The sequence below is a fragment of the Calidris pugnax genome, unplaced genomic scaffold (assembly GCF_001431845.1).
Source record: "Calidris pugnax isolate Ruff unplaced genomic scaffold, ASM143184v1 scaffold45, whole genome shotgun sequence".
NCBI classification, from domain to species: Eukaryota; Metazoa; Chordata; class Aves; order Charadriiformes; family Scolopacidae; genus Calidris; species Calidris pugnax.
In genome coordinates this window covers 1,636,391-1,654,808 of record NW_015090764.1, presented here as the reverse complement: position 1 = coordinate 1,654,808, position 18,418 = coordinate 1,636,391, and the positions used below count along the sequence as shown (strand labels likewise).

General features: G+C 41.1%; 1 protein-coding gene across 6 annotated transcripts in view; it reads left to right on the top strand.

Moving 5' to 3' along the window:
• SYNRG (synergin, gamma) overlaps positions 1-18,418 on the top strand; it is a 39,145-nt gene that overhangs the window by 5,590 nt on the left and 15,137 nt on the right. For 3 of the 6 annotated variants that reach the window (XR_001414045.1, XM_014961234.1, XM_014961313.1), the window contains exons 6-14: positions 321-620; positions 1,509-1,733; positions 2,999-3,076; positions 3,777-3,973; positions 5,648-5,896; positions 6,668-6,804; positions 9,274-9,392; positions 9,570-9,632; positions 12,284-13,231. Coding sequence is in view for 5 of the 6 variants with exons in the window: in XM_014961234.1 (XP_014816720.1) it covers positions 321-620; positions 1,509-1,733; positions 2,999-3,076; positions 3,777-3,973; positions 5,648-5,896; positions 6,668-6,804; positions 9,274-9,392; positions 9,570-9,632; positions 12,284-13,231 (2,316 nt within the window). In the remaining variant the exon portion in view is untranslated. The remainder of the gene's footprint in view (positions 1-320; positions 621-1,508; positions 1,734-2,998; positions 3,077-3,776; positions 3,974-5,647; positions 5,897-6,667; positions 6,805-9,273; positions 9,393-9,569; positions 9,633-12,283; positions 13,232-18,418) is intronic. The other 3 variants (XM_014961536.1, XM_014961465.1, XM_014961394.1) reach the window with 2 other exon arrangements.

The window sequence follows — 18,418 nt, the reverse complement described above, 5'->3', positions numbered from 1 at the left end:
CTTGATTTGTTTTGACCCAGTCTGTTTAAAACAAACAGAATACTTCCCGAAGCCAGTGGAGGAATCAAGTTTCAAAGTGTTTACATGATAAAAACCTGGGAGAGAAGATGCGTGGTTGGAACTGGCTGCTCAGTTTTACCTTATGTGTTTGTTTGCTGACAATAACAACTCTTCCCATCCCTGTCACAGAATGCCTCCGCCGCTGGTTCCCCTCACCCCTTTGCTATGGATACCACTTAGTATTTGCCACTTTTCCTGCCTTTCCACCCATGAACATTTTTCCTCATCACTTTGCGTTGTGTGTTCATTCCATTTTACAGATCATCCCACATCATCCCATTCTGCTGTATCTGTTTCCCACTCTGCTTTTCTCGATGATGAAGAATTTAGTGACTTTATACAGGGGCCTGTTGAAATCCCCAAAATGGTGCCTCAACCCACCTCTCAGCCTTTTCAGCCTTTCCATTCTGCTCCCGAGGCTGGGCAACTGCTTTCCGAAAAGGCTGTGCTCCAGCCTCTCCCTCCAGCCCAGACTCCAGTGTTACCCATCCTGCATGGTACAACTGGGCAGGTTCCTTGTTTTCCTACCTCTGCATCTTCACCCAATATCCATAAAACAGGTAACTCTAAAAGTATCGGTTTTTACGTATCACCTTCTGTCATAGAGCTGCACAGAGTCTTTAGTTAATTTGTTGGGTTTGGGTTTTTTTTCTGTCTGGCTGAAAGAAGTAATCTATAGTAATATGTAGGCAATTAAGTAGAAGTTTGCCAATCCATGGGAAAAGATGACTGAAGTCTCCTTGCTCCTGTAAAAGCAAGTCACATGTGGATTAAGTAGAAGTTTGCCAATCCATGGGAAAAGCTGACTGAAGTCCCCTTGCTCCTTCCCTTAGAACTGCACTGTAAAAGCAAGTCACGTGTGGACCCAAAGAATGCTAAATATGCCTATGACTGATCTTAAGTGGATTAAGTCTTGTGTCCTAGCAGCTTTTTACGTCTGTGTAGTGGAAAACGATACAGTTGAGATGGTGGTATAGGATTAAGTCTTGTGTCCTAGCAGCTTTTTAAGTCTGTGTAGTAGAAAACGATATAGTTGAGATGGTGGTATAAAAAAAAATAACTATTATGCTAATGTGGAGCACTTGTATGCTTCCTCTCTTGGAGGATGTTGGTGGGATTAACGCAAAGAATTTTGCAGGTATAAGTAGATATTGGACATTTCTGCTACTGATGCCAAGATGATTATGCAACGGTAATCCTAATACAGAAAATCCTAATACAGTTGCTTTTTGTTTGTTGAGTTTGTGGTGTTAACACATGGTAAGTAAAGGGCAGAATCAGGCTGTAGAGGTGTTTGCACAGGGTGGTGCTGTTGGTCTGAGCTGGGACAGATACTCATCTCAGTAACTCCTCGGTGGTGCCAGTAATACCTTTCCTTTGGAAGTGTGGAATTGTGGTCTGGGTGATTAATAACAAAATACAAATAATTCCTCCTGCTGTTCATTCAGGCTCTTCCTTGGAGGAGAAAATCTTAGATAATGGCTCAAATGAATCTGAACAAGAGCAAACCAAACTTAAAACATCCGAAGTTGGGCACAAAGCCTCAGCTGCAAGCCAAGCTCATCCCAGTCTAACCATCAATGACTGGGATGTTGCAGGTGGACATGAAAGTGGTGTCACTGCTGCAGAGGTGCACAAGGCTTCAGAACAAAACATAGCAGTTGAAGAGTGTGGTGAGCAAATGCAACATTTGACAGAATTTAAATCTAATAAGATGCTGCTTGAATGCTAACACTCTGTACACTAATTCTACGGCCAGTCCTGCATCATTTTGCTCTGAATGCCTGCTTGAATAATGTGTCAGTGCCTCCTGCTCCTTGCTAAAAGTATAACAACTGTGATTTTGCTCTGGACTTCTCCCACGTCAATTTACTGCTGTAATCACTTTTAACATGTTTGTTTAATCAGGTCTGCTGTTTTAAAATATTCTGTCCTCTTGCTTGGGAGAAAAAAAAAATACATGCTCTGTAAAGATTTTTTTTTTTTTCAATTATGTAAAGAAACTCTTACTAAAGATTATCAATGTCATGGTGGGTTTTCATCTTGGATGGGATAAAATCTTCTTTGGTTAGAACTCGTGTCTGGTTAATACTTATTTCCCAGACAATTTGCCACTCACGTGTTACCTCTAAAACTATCTATGTGTTAGGGATCAACATTTCAAAAGCTGGACTAGATGAAAACTTAAAGCAAGCTTTAGTTCCAATTGGGATTTTATTAACACTGAATATTGACTGTTTGGTTTAGTTTTATTCCAGTCAAAATAGATGCAAGGTCTCTGGTGCACCTTGGTTAGTGCTCTGCTGTTGTACTCAAGGGTTACATCAAACGTGGGCTCCACTTGTAGTCAAGGATGATAAAAATACACGTAGTCCTTTGTGTAATCTCGCTTTACTAGGGGCTGAGAGGGGGCAGAGAAGGGGGAGAAAGCTCTTGGTCTGTAGATAATTGAGTTGGGCACTTTCTCAAGCAGCTCTCTCTTTCCTAGAAGTGCCATAACTTTTCACTATTAAACTCACGGTAGTGGTTCTTACAGTAGGTATGAATTTATTTGTTCCGCAAGTAGCTCAAATAGCGTATAGTTGATGGGGAGACTAAATTTGCTATGGTATGGAACTTCTGCTGGGAAGTTTTAAAGACAAAGAGACTTGAGCTTCTGTACTACTAGAAATTAAGAGGGAGGCAAGTGAGGAGCTCCTTATTTTGTATGTATATAACTACATTCTTTCTGTTACTGCCAAACCCTTCTAGTTATGTTGAAATACATATTCCTGCAGCAGCTGTTTTCCCTCTGAGCACAGTGATTCCAATCTGAAATCTTTGCCTGAAATGCTAATTGGTACTGACCAACTGATCTAGTGTCTAAGATCTTTATACTCTGAACCTTATATCCTAATACAACTGTCTGTCTTTTTCTTACTGACCGGAATACCTTCAGGAGTTGGAGTATTCCCTTCGCAGGACCCAATTCAGCAAATGATGCCCCCTTGGATTTACAATGATAGCTTGGTCCCAGGTAAAAAAGAAAGTGGGCAACGTAAGGTGTGAATGTACATGTGCTTACGTTGCCATTTATTGATCCAAGTACTATTCTTCAGTCATCAAATGAATCCTATGTCCGATACATTACATGTTTATGGTGGCTTTATCTATATTTGAAGAAATATGGATTTTCTTCAAGCATGTTAAATGTTTCCTCTAGAATTTTTTATGACGGAAGATTATGCTAGTAGAGGTTGCATTGCTGATAATGCCATTTTTATGAGTAGTCTGGTTTTTGGCATGTCTTGTAATTAAGCAGACTCATTTCTTAAGGCTATTTATCTTATATATGCTAATAACATAGTAAATAGAAAATGAAATGCTGTAATAAATATTGATTACACTGAGATTTAAATACATTAAGCTGTTCTAACGATATTTTTCTCTGGATTATCCTGTAGTTTCATTGATGAAACATGTTTTGAAATAGAGCAAAGAAATAGAATATTTCTTTGCTTGTTTTAAACTTGTCTGTAAAGACCCTCCAACAGCACATTTAGATGAAACGTGACAATAAATACAATGCCACGATGCTCTTGCCTTACCTTACTGCCTACCACTTTGAGTGGCACTAATTGAATATAATGTTGAGTTTGAGACAAAATAGAAAACTCATCTTAAATTCTCTTGAAAACGGCAGTTGCCACCGTCTAATACTGACTCCCTCTTAACAGAGCTGTACAAGAAAATTTTAGAAACAACTTTGACTCCTGCTGGAATAGATACAGCTAAACTCTACCCCATACTGATGTCGTCTGGATTGCCCAGAGAGACTCTTGGGCAAATATGGGCTTTAGCCAACCGCACCACCCCTGGGAAGCTCACCAAGGAAGAGCTCTACGCCGTCCTGGCCATGATAGCGGTGACTCAGGTATGAGGGACGCTCAGAGATCACTGCAGAAAGGCAGTTGGCTTCACTAACCTGCCACAACGGCGTGTTGGCACAAGGGCTGGCACACCACGCCTCTAGTGAAATGCTGCTGCTGTTGAAATCCAGAGAGGAAATTCCCCTTGTAACTCCAGTGGGATTATAATTTTATCCCCTGCACTTACGTGTCAGTTACTCCTTTCTTTAGTGCCAGTTGAAGATAGTTCTTGGCTATACCTACCAAAGACATGCATATGTGTTTCTAGTAGAATATATTGGCTGATTTTCTTCTGTTTTGTACAAATCTGTTTTCCTCAAACTATATGGTCCCTGTATCCTTTAGTCTGCAAATAGCTAGGCTTGCTGCCTCTCTCCTGAACCAGTGAAGTGTTATTTTAGGCTTCCTTTATTTGTCAGTGTAGTGTCATCCCTTAGCAGTTTATTTCTAAATACCAGGTCTGTATGATAACTAAGGTATATTGAGAAGAGAGGATTGAAGCTGATTGACCTTGTGGGAGTGGTGTGTAGGAAAGATGATAAAGCACCCACGAGGTTCAGCATAGCATTGCCAATACTTACTAACTGGTTTACTGAAAGCCAAACAGCAGTGCTGTCAAATGCCTCTGCCCACCCAGGCAGGTATCATAGAATCATAGAATGGTCTAGGTTGGAAGAGACCCTTGGGATCATCGAGTCCAACCATCTCCCCTACTCTACAAAGTCCTCCCCTACACCATGTCCCTCAGCACTGCATCTAAACGGCCCTTAAACACAGCCAGGGATGGGGACTCCACCCCCTCCCTGGGCAGCCTGTTCCAATGCCCGACCACTCTTTGGGTGAAAAATTCTTTCCTAATGTTCAATCTAAACCTCCCCTGTTGGAGCTTGAAGCCGTTCCCTCTCGTTCTGTCACTAATTACCTGTGAGAAGAGACCAGCACCAACCTCTCTACAGTGTCCTTTCAAGTAGTTGTAGAGAGTGATGAGGTCTCCCCTCAGCCTCCTCTTCCTCACACTAAACAGCCCCAACTCCCTCAGCCGCTCCTCATACGATTTGTTTTCCAGCCCCCTCACCAGCTTCGTTGCCCTCCTCTGCACTCGCTCCAGCACCTCCAGATCTCTCTTGGATTGAGGTGCCCAAAACTGGACACAACACTCGAGGTGTGGCCTCCCCAGTGCTGAGTACAGGGGCACAATCACCTCCCTACTTCTGCTGGTCACACTATTTTTGATACAAGCCAGGATGCCATTGGCTTTCTTGCCCCCCTGGGCACAGGCCGGCTCATATTCAGCCCTTTGGCAACTAGAACCCCCAGGTCTCTTTCCTCCAGGCAGCTCCAGCCACACTTCCCCCAGCCTGTAGCGCTGCAGGGGGTTATTGTGGCCCAAGTGCAGGACCTTGCACTTGCCCTTGTTGAAACTCATTCCATTGGCACCGGCCCAGTGATCCAATCTATCTAGATCCTATCGTTCCCCTCTATAACCCCAGCAGTCCGGGTGTTGAATACCATTCACTTACACAGGCTCTTGATAGTGAGTTTTGCTTTTGGAAGGTTTACTTGACGCTTGACCAGTACCCTGCTCTTTCATGATGTTGATAATACAAGGTAGACACTGGAATTGAGCGCCGCGTGCCTTTCTGTTGATGTTATATGCTTCTCTTTGCTTTGCTCTGCAGAGAGGAATACCTGCCGTGAGTCCTGACGTGTTAAACCAGTTTCCAGCGGCCCCCGTTCCTACTTTAAGCGGGTTCCCCATGCCGCTGCCCGCCGCAGTGAGCCAGCAGCCCCTGCTGCCCGCCGCGCCGCCCGTCTCCGTGCCCCTCAGCATCGGGCCTCCCGTGATGGGAATGAGCATCACGGCACCAGCGGGAGGAGCTGCAGCTCAACCCTCTGCAGGATTCCTGCCGTCCTACCCGCCCGCCCAGGTTAGCTCCCTCTCCTCCTCTTCCCCCCTGGCAAAGCTCCCTTGGCCTGGAAAGAGAATTAGCCTGGCTCTTTTAAAGCCACGTAGTGACAACAGACTTTAAGTAAACGGCAAAAAATTGAAGCTGAAATCTAGCACGTGATATCAGAAAACATGAAGTCACGCCACTAAGGATGTTCTTTTATTTTTTTCCACTTCTTTCTGGTGGCATTAGAAGAGGTAGAACAGACTAATTGCATTGCAAGAGGATTTTACTTGTAGTTAGGATTTTGTAATGCACATAAAATGGCATTTTAGATTAAACTACACAACAGACTCTCTTAGCTGATAAAATAAGTCAGAGTTTTCAGGAGAAGCTGACAACTATGAAAGCCTTTGATTTACAACACTAAATCACTTGGGGGATAAAATTTTATTGTTTGCAAATATGGTTCACCCTTCAGAAAATGTTTTTTTCTGATGCTTTTGCTGTGTGTATTGATTTAAAATTAGTAATTGATTTAAATTATTAATATTTGTCCTGTATTAAAAGATTATGTTCAATAATACTTAAATGTGAAAGGAGTAGAGTTCCTTATTCACCTGTTCTTCATGTTCATCATCCTGCACACCTTGTGTTTTGAGTTGGATGAGATGCACGTGAAGTAGAAACACTGACCATGCTGATTTTTTTCCCTTCCTAAGTTGATAGCACTACTCTGACCTGCTTTCATGCTATGTGACAACTTGAAAAGACAACAATATGGTAATTTACATGCTGTTTGTGATTCAGGTAGTAAAACCAGAAGATGATGACTTCCAGGAGTTTCAAGATGCTTCAAAGTCTGGCTCACTCGATGACTCTTTCACTGATTTCCAAGGGGATGTAGCTGCCTCCTCCAAAGCAGCCAGTTCACAGCACAGGAGCAGGTAGTAGATCTTTGATTTCCACCCCTTCAGTATTTTAGAACTCTTTTAAGAAATGAAATATTTTCCTCTTTTGTGGGTAGCTTTCTAGCCTGTAATTTTCTTCTGTCACCTGACTTCTACTCTGACAGTTTCTTTTGAAGGTTGTTACAACTACAATTAGGCTTTCTGAATCGAAAATGACATTTGATGTGCCATAGGTGGTTGGCCATTCTTTAGCATCTAGTCATCATGCTGAGGTAAATTGCCTTTACAAGGTATGGGGATAGGTTTTTAAGTGTTTATGCTACTGCACAGGCAATCGAAAGTTACTTCATACTGTGCATTCTGGCAAAAATCTTACATAAAGCTATTCAGAAAAAATACCCTGGGACAGAGGAGTTGAGCTTCCATTAGAGGTGTGACCCCGTGTTTGTTGGAGTTGATAGAAACCATTTGCTGACATCAAGGTCTGTCTTCGGGAACTGAATATGGACCCCAAAATTCATGCAAAGAGCACAACATCATACTCTTAAATGACAGAACTCCAGGGTTTTTGTTATTTCTACTGTTTCTCTGGCCAGTGCTTAAACTTTTGATAGCTGACTAAATCTCGATTGCAGTCTCATTCAGACTTCAGCAATCTTGGCTTTTCCTTTGGGAGACTGCCAAGATGTAATTCCAGATCAGGCGAATTTTGTGTAAGTAAACAAGTAAGCGTGTTTACTCCCTTTGAGAGTTTACAATTAATCCTTCAAAGTCCTGCGATTGCAAAATTTCGGTGTATTTTCTTTTTACTGCACATGGCAAAACTTTTATGTACCTCCCAGGTGTCTAATTGTAGACGTGCACCTTTTCTGTGTGTTGAACTGACTGTTCTTAGTTGCCAATAGAAGTGGCGCTTTCCAGGTAAGCAGTGATAGCCAGTGCCTTCCTCAGCACTGACATCAAATGGAGTTACTGAAACAACTTGTTCTGTTACACGGTGCCTAACGGCGTTCTGCGTAAGAAATGTCATTTTGCTGATGTCAATCAATGCCAGGTGCATCTGAAGATGCTCTATTTTAGGCATATCTTTATTTGTATTAGATGTCATTTTGCAATTAAAGCTTTTCTATTACAGAAATTTTTAACAGAAACGTCGTAAATTCCACAATGGGAAGTAGGGGATCATAAAAAAAAAATATAAATAAAAATTTAGAAACGGTGTTTCTTTTTCACTGCAGCAGTTCTCTTTATCCAGTTGTAAAAGCATTCAGTTTTGAACAGAATGTTACAACGAGCTCTAATCTAATTGCTTATGGAGCTTTATTTAAAAAAAAGCCATCTGTAGAGTACAGATGATTAACCATTACGTTTGCTGAGATTGCATATCTAATGGCCTGTTTTGCAGTGATGTGAAATTTAATTATGTTACCATAAGCTATATTTTCTTGCCGTAGCCCTGCCTGTCTGCAGGCATCCCAGACCATCATTAGCACGTGTGTGCAGGCGCTGGGTTTGTGTGTTGCTTGGAGGCTGCTGATAAGGAGATTTAAATGGCTGGGGAAAGATTCTTGCTCCAGGCCAAAGAACGCCATAGAAATTCATTCACGTTTTCGATGTGCATGGGATTGAATGACATAAACTAGAGGTAAAATGCATTATTCATATGTAAAGGATGTTGTTCTCCAGACCTGCCAAGGTCTGATAAGGGGCTTGTGTGGAGGGCGAGCAAAGCTCTTGCAGAACGTCTTTTAAATCTTACAGCAGTTGCTAACAGGGTGTTAGGTTTTTATGGCAGTTTTACTGTATAAAGTAGAGTGTGTTTATGTGCAAAAAGATTTGCTTGTGTAACTGTGGGCTCATCCGTGTTCCGCTGATTAGATACATACCTGCACTCACCCATTTGCACTGTCAGAAATTCAGAGTTATCCTTCCTTTTGAACTGTGCTTCCACTTTGTTCTCTTAATTTTGCAATACAGAATGAAATATAATCAATGTAGATAAGCTGAAAGAATGGAGCTGGCAAAACCTCAGGCAGTTTTAACTCTTTACTGTATCTAGTTCTATCAGTGAGAATTGTCCTTGTGCTGCCCTGGGCGAAGTGATAAAGGAAACAGCAGTGATTCCTGTGTGCTTTGTGCTCTCCTGGGCCAAGAATTCCTGTGGTGTAAAGTTCTGGAGTGTTTTGTTCATGTTTTGGTACAAGTTAAAATCAAGAAAGGTGAAAATTGACTTCTGGCGTAGAGAAATACGATTAGGTGAGATAAAGTGTGAATTCACCCCTCAGTTACCAGCTGCCTGTTTACACACTCTCATTCTTTATAGTTTAATCAGGTTTTGAAGTAGTTTAATCAGGTTCTTGATTAAGAACTCTCTAGGATACAAACTAAGGTTTAGCTATCCAAATTGTGTAGTCATAATAAGAGACTCCTCTAAATAAAACCTGGACACGTAGATTTCTTATGGATAAATTGAGGAACTTTGCTTTTATCTCTTTTTGTTTTTAGTGTTCCTTCTTTACTAATGCCACTCCCAGGTAATAAGACGCTCGCCTCAACTGATAAATACGCTGTGTTCAAAGGGATTGCAGCTGAGAAGCCTTCTGAAAGTACAGCTACTTTTGGAGGTAAAAGGAAAAACATGCATCCACTTTGAGCAATGCATTGCAGTATTTCATCTATCTTGTTTTTAGCATTGATGAAATGTTAATATAAAAAAAATCAGAAGTTATGCCACTGTAAAGTTTATTAAATAAGTTCCTAATATCTTTATGTAAATTGATTTATTTTCTCACATTCTCTAGATGGTGGAGACAAGTATAGTGCTTTCCGTGAGTTAGAACAACCAGCAGAGAGCAAATACTTAGGTAAGCAGTGTGGGTTTTGAAACTGTTTTAATATGCTCTAATGATTTGGGGGTTGGGGGGTCTGTTGTCTTTTGGTTTTGTGTGTTGTTGGTTTTTTTTTAACAATTCTCATTAAGCTGCAGAAATTCCATTGCTAGAATTCTAGAATAACAGTGCTTCAGCTCCTTTAAACAACTTAGCACGAAGCATCCTGAAAAAAATAGTGCAATATACGATTGGAACAATCTACAAATTGTACTTCTAGAAGATCAGCATCTCTTCTGGATGCTTCTATTTTAAAATAATGACATGATAGGAAATAAGGAGTCACGTATTCTTAGAACACAGAATAAGATGGTCCTGGACAAATTGCAATTCTTTTCTGTTGTTGAGGCAGAATTTAAACTTTTCATTGTCTCTAGGACTCTAAGAATAAATCTGATTACTTATTTTGAAATTTGTGTTTAATTGGTTTTGATTAGAAAAAGTAAAACCTGGATGGCATCTGAGGTGCTACATCTGTGCAGTTCCAAAAGCAGAGTCTCCCTAAGCCATTTCCAGGACCATCTGTGTCTATGTCTAACTCATTTATAAGTGGCAATCTCATCTTTTTAATCAGATTGGGGAAAAAAAATCTCAAACTCTGCTAATTTTTATATATTACCAGTAGATAGATGAGAAGACAAACATGTTACTAACTTAATCTGACTTCCACAGAGTTATGTTGTACCCGGAATTTTGGTTCATTATTAGAAAACAACTCATTTATAAGTGGCAATCTCATCTTTTTTAATCAGATGGGTGAAAAAAAATCTCAAGCTCTGCTAATTTTTGTATATTACCAGTAGATAGATGAGAAGATACATGTATTACTAACTTAACCTGACTTCCACAGAGTTATGTTATACCCGGCATTTTGGTTCATTATTAGAAAACGACTTTAGATTCTAGGATAAAACTGCTTACCTGAGGTCACTCCTACTGCTTATTTTTCAAAGACTGAGGTGTTTTTTTCAAACATTGAGTTTCTGAAACACCTGTAATGTTTTGTGAGGTTCTTATGCTTGGTACCTCTTCAGGATTAAATGCATGCAATGAAATGAAATGACATTTTATCTATGTCCATACGTGTTCTAAAATATTGAAAATTACTGTATTTGCCTGCTGTCCAGGTCTGACCACTCTTAACCCTTTCACCAGCTTACATTTCTAATGGAAAAGTTTGCAATTCATCAGTAAGTTTAGTTTGCTGTGATGTTTTAGGTTTGATCATTGAATAGCAATTTCATGTATCGCTGCTGGGCGAAGGGAATTGATTTGGAGGGGAGGGAGAAGGGAAGAATACGTTAGGTATAGTCATGGTGCTTTACTACCATTATAAAGAGCATTCTTTTAAAATCTTGGTTTAGCTAATTTAATGTATGACACTGTGTGGTAGCTTATAAATTAAATTTTAATGGTGTACTTCTAAAATAGAACAAAACCTGTTTATTGGACACTTGTCTTGAAGTATGCTTCAATACTTTAAATTTACAAGTAGTCTAAGTATGTACATGCTGGTGAATGGGTTAAACAACATTTTTCATGTTCAAAAGAAATTGCTTTGTAAAAAAAAAAACTTGTGTATGAGCAGGAAGAAACTCTTAAAAATAGTACACCAAAATATTTAATGTAAATTCAATGAAAACATTGTTACCTAATGGTTAATCAAATTCAAATTATAACCTTACCTAGTACTGTCTTGCATCCGGTACGCAGTGGGACTAGAGATCTCACATCTTATGGTTAATTGTGCTGAGTTTCACATGGAAGTCTGTCTCCAAGCTGGCCAGTAAAAACATGATCAGTCTTAGAAGCCAGAAGATGCCGGAGTTACATTGCATTTACTGAATCACACGATGTTTAGTGTTATGTTTAGGTGAACCTGGCAGAAGGAAAACACAACAGATTAAAACGAGAGCTTAAAAACGTTCTAAACCAACACCTTAGGATCACTGCCTTTCATTCTCCTTTGGCTGGGACTTTGTCTCTTCCAGCCCTTGGGTTCCCCATCATGCCCAGTTGGAAAGGCTGGTTGGTGGCTGCCGTCTTTTAACTGAGCTTTGCTCCAAACACCTTCAGCCACCGGGCAGGTCTGGGTGGTCCCTCCTGAGTTCCCCTTCTGTCTCAACCCTCTGCTGATGCCCCATGAAGAAACTGCATTTGGGCAATATTTTGAAGTCAGGGAGGGAGAGAATTGCTTCAGTAAAAAGGCAAATACTTTATTGGTATAAGTGAAATTCAAGATTACATTCATTGCTTAGCAAATACGGGAAGGATGAGGTGGGAAAAAGAACTTGCCTGAGATAGTACTGATCTCCTTTTGAATCTACTGGTCACGGTGTGTTTTCATATTAACTCAGTGCAAAGGGAATTTAATATGACTTTGAGGTTATTTGAAAGACTTAAATGTTTGCTGGAATGAATATTAGAATCGCTGACCTTGAAACTCGTGTGGTTTGTAGAAGTTGAGTTTGCAGTTCTCCATGCATCCTGAGGTCTTAATTTAAATAGTTTGCATAAAACCTTCTGACATTGCATGAAATAATTTGCGTGCTTGCATGGTGTGGGTATGATGTATTTGTTGTCACTGCAGTGTCTTCTTATTGTTTTTTCCTTGTTTGTATTCTCAGGAGATAACCTTGCTGAATTCAAGCCTGCAGGAACCGATGATGGTTTCACAGATTTTAAAACCGCTGACAGTATCTCACCCTTAGAGCCACCTACAAAAGACAAAACCTTCCCTACGTCCTTCCCTTCTCTGCCCGTTCAGTCAAAACAGCAAACACAAGCAAAGACCTCTTTGAATCTAGCAGACTTGGATCTCTTTTCCTCTACTGGAGAAAACAAGCAGCCATCCTTTCCACCTGCGTTTAATACAGCAAAATCGGGCTCCTTTCCCCCACCACCCCTTCCATCTACCACCGCCCAACCAGCCCCTGGCAAAAGCTCCAGCTTAGCTGATGAGTTTGGAGAGTTCAACCTTTTTGGGGAATTTTCTAATTGCGCATCAGCTGCTGGACAAGATGACTTTGCAGATTTTATGGCTTTCAACAATAGCAGTGGATTTTCCGAACAAAAACCAGATGACAAATACAACGCGCTGAAGCTGGAGGCCGTTCCTCAGGCTGGCTCGGCTGCTGGCGGCGCGGCGAAGAGCGGGCAGAGCTCTGCTGCCCCTGCTACCCCCACCAAGTACGACATCTTCAAGCAGCTTTCTCTGGAAGGCTCTGGAACAGGCTTTGAGGAGGCGAAGGACAACGCGCTTTCTTCGGTAAAGAGCGACGATGATTTTGCCGACTTTCACTCTAACAAGTTCTCTTCCACCTGCAACAGCGTGGATAAGTCCCTGGTGGACAAAGTGGCAGCTTTCAAGCAGGCCAAAGAAGACTCTGCTTCGGTGAAGTCTCTGGATCTGCCTTCCATCGGTGGCAGCAGCGTCGGGAAGGAGGATTCTGAAGACGCGTTGTCTGTTCAGTTTGACATGAAACTGGCTGATGTGGGAGGAGATCTTAAGCATGTCATGTCTGATAGCTCTTTGGATTTGCCAACAGTTAGTGGCCAGCATCCACCAGCAGCAGGTGAGGAACTGGTTAGATTGCTCTGGTAACGTAGGTGATGGGTTTCCATGTCCTTCTGTGTGCTAAATTACAGTATTATGCACTAGTCTTTCACTAGTGGAAGACTCCTAAATCTGTGCAGCCGCTAGCCAACAGCCCCTTAGTGGGGCCGTGTTTGTTTTTTTGTCTTAGATAAATAGATTGTACAGTTTGAACTCCACGCCAGTTTGTTTTTGAGACTTGACAACATCATCTTACTGGTACCTGTCAGCTATTGTCACTTAAGGGATTCCAGTGGAAAATTTTTCTAATGCAAACAATGTCATTCCATTTATATTAGCGAGGTGAATGGCAGAGTCTCACTTTAATCTCTTGGTTTCAACAATGCATTTGGCTTGAGGACTTAACCCGCTCTGCGCTTCTAAAAGGGTAGGCAGAACACTAATTTGTGCTGTTAATGAAAAGCTGTCTAATCAACAACACTAGTATATTCCCGTTAACGGTGGGGCTTAATCTGTGTAACCAGCATTGTGCAGGACTGCAAGCAAGAAGTAGTGCATTCACTTTTTAGAGTTAAAACCCTCACTGGAATAATTGCAGAGGGCCTGTAAATGCTAGTCTGGTAATTGGCAACTCTTGGACCTAAATTTAAAACCCTGGGACTTCTACTTTATCCTTTTCATCTTCTTTAATTTCCCTTTATGAAAGTAGTCCTGAGAGAGTGAATTGACCATCTCCGATCTGATCACATATCATAAACCAGACTTCCCAAGTGTCCTGCTTTTTCTTTTCATATGTACATAAGAAGATAAGACGTAGTTCAATGCTCTGTGGCCTTCAATAATACAGGAACCATTACTGTGGTCGAGCGACAAGTATTAACGCAGTCAAAGGCTTTTCTGAATGGGGGGGGGAGCGTACAAACTGTAAATGTAAAAGCTGTTACTGCAAGAATTGGTTATTTCCATATGAAATATTTCTTCCAGTTTTGCAGATACGGGCAGAGAAAATACACAGTACTGTAATTTTGCATTATATGGTATTTTTAAGTAGGGGAGAAGACTGAGTTGGCAACTTTGACATGGAAGATACTCTATAACAGGGTACAAAATATCAGGAATAATTTATTAGCAAAGACATTTAATTTTCATATTACTGCTTGGTAAAACTCCAAGTTGAGTGGGCTTTCAAAAACGTAGCACCTACAGTGTATTCTTGAATGTTTACTTTGGTTTTGAAAGCACTTTTTCCTAATATTTTTCTAGCCTCTTTTGGTGGTAGTTTGACTTATGTAGCTCTTCTACAGGATGTGAGCTTTTGCCACAGAAATCAGTGATTAATAATTGCCATTTGTGGCAGGAAAGACTTTTTTTGGTTTGTTTAAAGGGGTTAGCCGATCATATGCTTGTTGCTAAACTTTTGAACTCTGAAGTATTAATTAGAAGCTATTTTTATTAAACTTAAACAAGTCTGTATTCTCCTATGGTGCCAAGCTAGGTGTTTTTCCACAGGGAGAGTTTTACTCCGTTTAGCTCTGTTTGGATCTCGTAGCGGAGCGTGCTCTGGACGCTCTGTTACGAGTACTTTGTGCTCATGTGTTCCCTTCTGTACGTTTGATGCATTTCAAGCTATGAACTGTTGATGTTTGGGTCCTTTTTTTTTTTTCTTCCAGTTTACATAAGTTAAAAAGCAGATATATATTTTTCCCTTCCAGTTTACATAAGTTAAAAAGCAGATAGATACATATTTTTTTCCCCCCTCTTAATCTTCTTTGCTCTGTAAATCTAATGTCCCAAAGGGACAGTATCCCTTTGCCGTCCTCGCTGCTGAGAAATGGGAGGCCAGTCCCGGGGAGCCGTATGTTTGCACGCACCATGTACCATCTCCAGTGAAACAGCAGCAGGACAGAGGTGCTGATCAATGATTTGACTTTTTCTGACATACCCATACGGAGGTTTTTATCCTTTGGCTATTGAGATTTCACCTTGCGTAGCTTCCAGGTATGGGCAGGTAGGTTGCTTACACTGGGGATTGGAAAGAAATTGTTGAGTTGCTTCCCATAAAATAGACTTTGGTCTCTGAGGGAAGAAAGGTTTCGAGTTTTGCTCTCTCCAAAGGGGATACTGTCTCTTTAAACTTTGCTATAATTCTTTCTGTGGAAGGTAGATTATACTAATGTTGCCTGATTTCTCTTGCATTTACTTCGTATAACCCTTTGAGCACTGGCTGCATGCTGTTAGTTTCAACCAGGCTGCTTCTTTTAACCCAAATTTACGTTTTACTCCAAAATTAAAACATTTTAAGTAGCACCTAGTCATGTTACATGGACCTAATCTGTTGTGTGTCCTGCCAAACGTTGCAGCGAGAGCGTACCCTCGCCCGGGTATTCTCAAAGGGTTATCCATTTGCTGCACTTGCAAATCTGTAAAGTACCTTTTTTTTTTCCTTTGGCATTATATGGAGATCTCTGTATATTTTAACCAACTTCAGGTTTTTTGCTGCTTTTCTAATGTCTAATTTCAACTAAACATTTCCTGTGTGAATGTGCCTTCTCAGATCTGCTTTGATATCTCTCTTCTGCAAGTATTGACCTGCATGCTTTATTCTGATAACGCCCTTACGAGCTCCTATGTATCACTATCTTTTGTGATCTGTAAGTCCTGCTGTGTTAATAAATATTATCTTGGCATATTTTGAAAACGTGGGGATGTGTGTGATTTGTTGCAAACCAGCAATGCATCTCTCTTTTTTTTTTGTTTTTCCTGAAAAAATACAAAGTTTAAAGTTATAGTATCCCCTTAAGCTGGCGGGTGCCTCTGGTGTGGGTGAGCTGCTTTCTCCTTTCCAGCGCTTTGACCTCGCTCCCTGTGCACTTTCTGCAACTTTACGTGTCATAATTTTTTCAAAAAGCGTGATTTTTGAGAGGGGTGGTATTAAGAAGATGTGTGGAGGGCAGGGTTGTTGCTGTGAGTTGGTTTTGAGGGGATGGTGGTGGTTTGGACTGAAGACAGAAATCAGGTTTTCTCTGTCCCGTTGTCTCCTGGTCTGGGTTTCCCTGCTGCCAGCCAGGGTTATGGTGTGCCATTGGGAAGGGGACCCACTGGAAAATGTGCCACTATCCAGGCCTTTATGAGTAGGAGCCCATTAAACAACATTCTGATATTTATTTAGCTAATCTAAAGTGAGTTAGGCAGTGAAGGACCCTGGTTTTTCTGTTTGGGAACTCCTGGCTCACTAAATATTGAAGCTTTCAAACACGTCACATAATTATGTCACTTCGAATTCCACCAAATCCTGAGCCACGAACAGTCAGGGATTAACGTCAAATTGGTAGACAAGGTAAGAAGCTAAAAATAAATAAGATGTGGAATAAAGTTACAGCAGTATGCTGGCCCAAACTGGGTTTCTGTAGTTCTTTGCTGCAGGAGCAAAAACCAGACCAGACACCAGAATGTGTTTACTCTTCTTTACCGCAATCTTGAGAGACTTAAGGGAAGGAAAAACAGGGAAGGAAAAAAAAAAACAAAAAAGGGAAGAAAAAAACCAGACCACCCCCCTTTCATTCTGGAGAAGCAGTGGGTTATGCTTAGCCCTAAAGCTTTTTAAAGGGAAGGCTTGAATGTAAACCTGAGAGACTTAATTCTGCAGGGCTTGTGCTATTAGTATTTGCTCAGTTAATCATACCTGCAGGAGGAAGAGTAATGCTCATGACTCTCTACTTTATTACATTTTTGTCCAGACTTGACAGTCAGAGTCACTCACTTGCTCTCATTTAGTAAAATTCCGCAAACAGAAGAGTTTAACACCCCCTATTTATCCGGTGAAGGCCTCTGATGGCAGAGGGTGTGTGTTTTCCGAGCGCAGAGACGGAGCCGCTGCCAGTGCACACTCAGGGGGGCTTTATTCTGCTGTGAAACGTTATTTATCATTATAATTAAAAAACAATTAGCAGATTCTTTAATTTTGCAGGGTATAAAGGCTCTTCTCTCCTTTTTCCTTCATTTTAATTTACCTTACAGTCAGTGTTCCTGATGGTTTCCACCGTGGCTGTGCTGGGTGCTGCCATTCTTTGGGCAAAGTAAATTGGAGTAACTCCCTTATCACTAACCCTGTCCCAGGCTTCACTGGCTGAGAAATGAGCTTTGAATTTTTCTGATTGCTGATAGCCATGAGACAGGTAGCAGCAGTACATTTGAGACTCTGTATTCTTCCAGTTTCCACCTTTTATTGGGTGAAGCCCCCCTGGAAGGGGTAGGAGGGGGTAGGAGGGGGTGCCTCTCCCCGTCCAGTCTCTGCTGGTGGAGATGCTCCCAGTGTAAGAGCTCTGGGGTTGATGCTGTTCCATCAGGAACAGAACCAGGTACCACCTGCACCACCCCAACAATGAAAAAATGACACAGGAGTTATATTTATTCATCAGAACTTAATATAAACTGAAATATAAAAACTTGAAAGTCTCCTACATTGGTTAAAATCACTAAATATCTTCTGAATTGTATTTTTCAGTTTTCTTTAGAATATCACTAACGCTGTCAAGGGTTTTCCTTAAATGATTAAACTGTTGACATTGAAGGCTCCAGCTTGTAAATTGCCTCCAGCCATAACTTAATCTTTGGTAGCTGAAATAAATTGTTATAGTTGGCTCAAACGAAGGTTGTCAAGTTTCTCCGTAGATGAGATAACGTTGGGAAACAGTGTTTTAACTGTATTTCCCCCCCTGTCAGGGTTCTGTAGGCTCCCTGGCAGCTATTGCTCTGCCTCACCAGCAGCACCGTGGCTGTCCCCAGGTGAGGAGCAGATTGGACTGTGGCTTTGGTAGTTCAAATTGGATGGGAAATAAATAGGTAAATATTTTAAACCTTTTGCTTTGGAAGAAATTGGAACAAATTGGGTTTGGTTTCTAAAGCTTTCGGAAAGTTACTGCCCTCCAGTGTGACACTGTGAACATCACTCTTTCCATTCTTGGTTCACTAGAAAATATTTTTAAGGGGAAAAAAATGTGGTTATGTGATATTTGAATGGATCTGATTTTTTACAGATGCACCCTGCCCCCATCGTTAAGCGATCTGTTCACTAGAAAATATTTTTAAGGGGAAAAAGTGGTTACGTGATATTTGAATGATCTGATTTTTACAGATGCACCCTGCCCCCATCTTTAAGCCATCCGAGAGTCTATATCCAAGTGGATTCAACCTGGGGGTGTTTCCT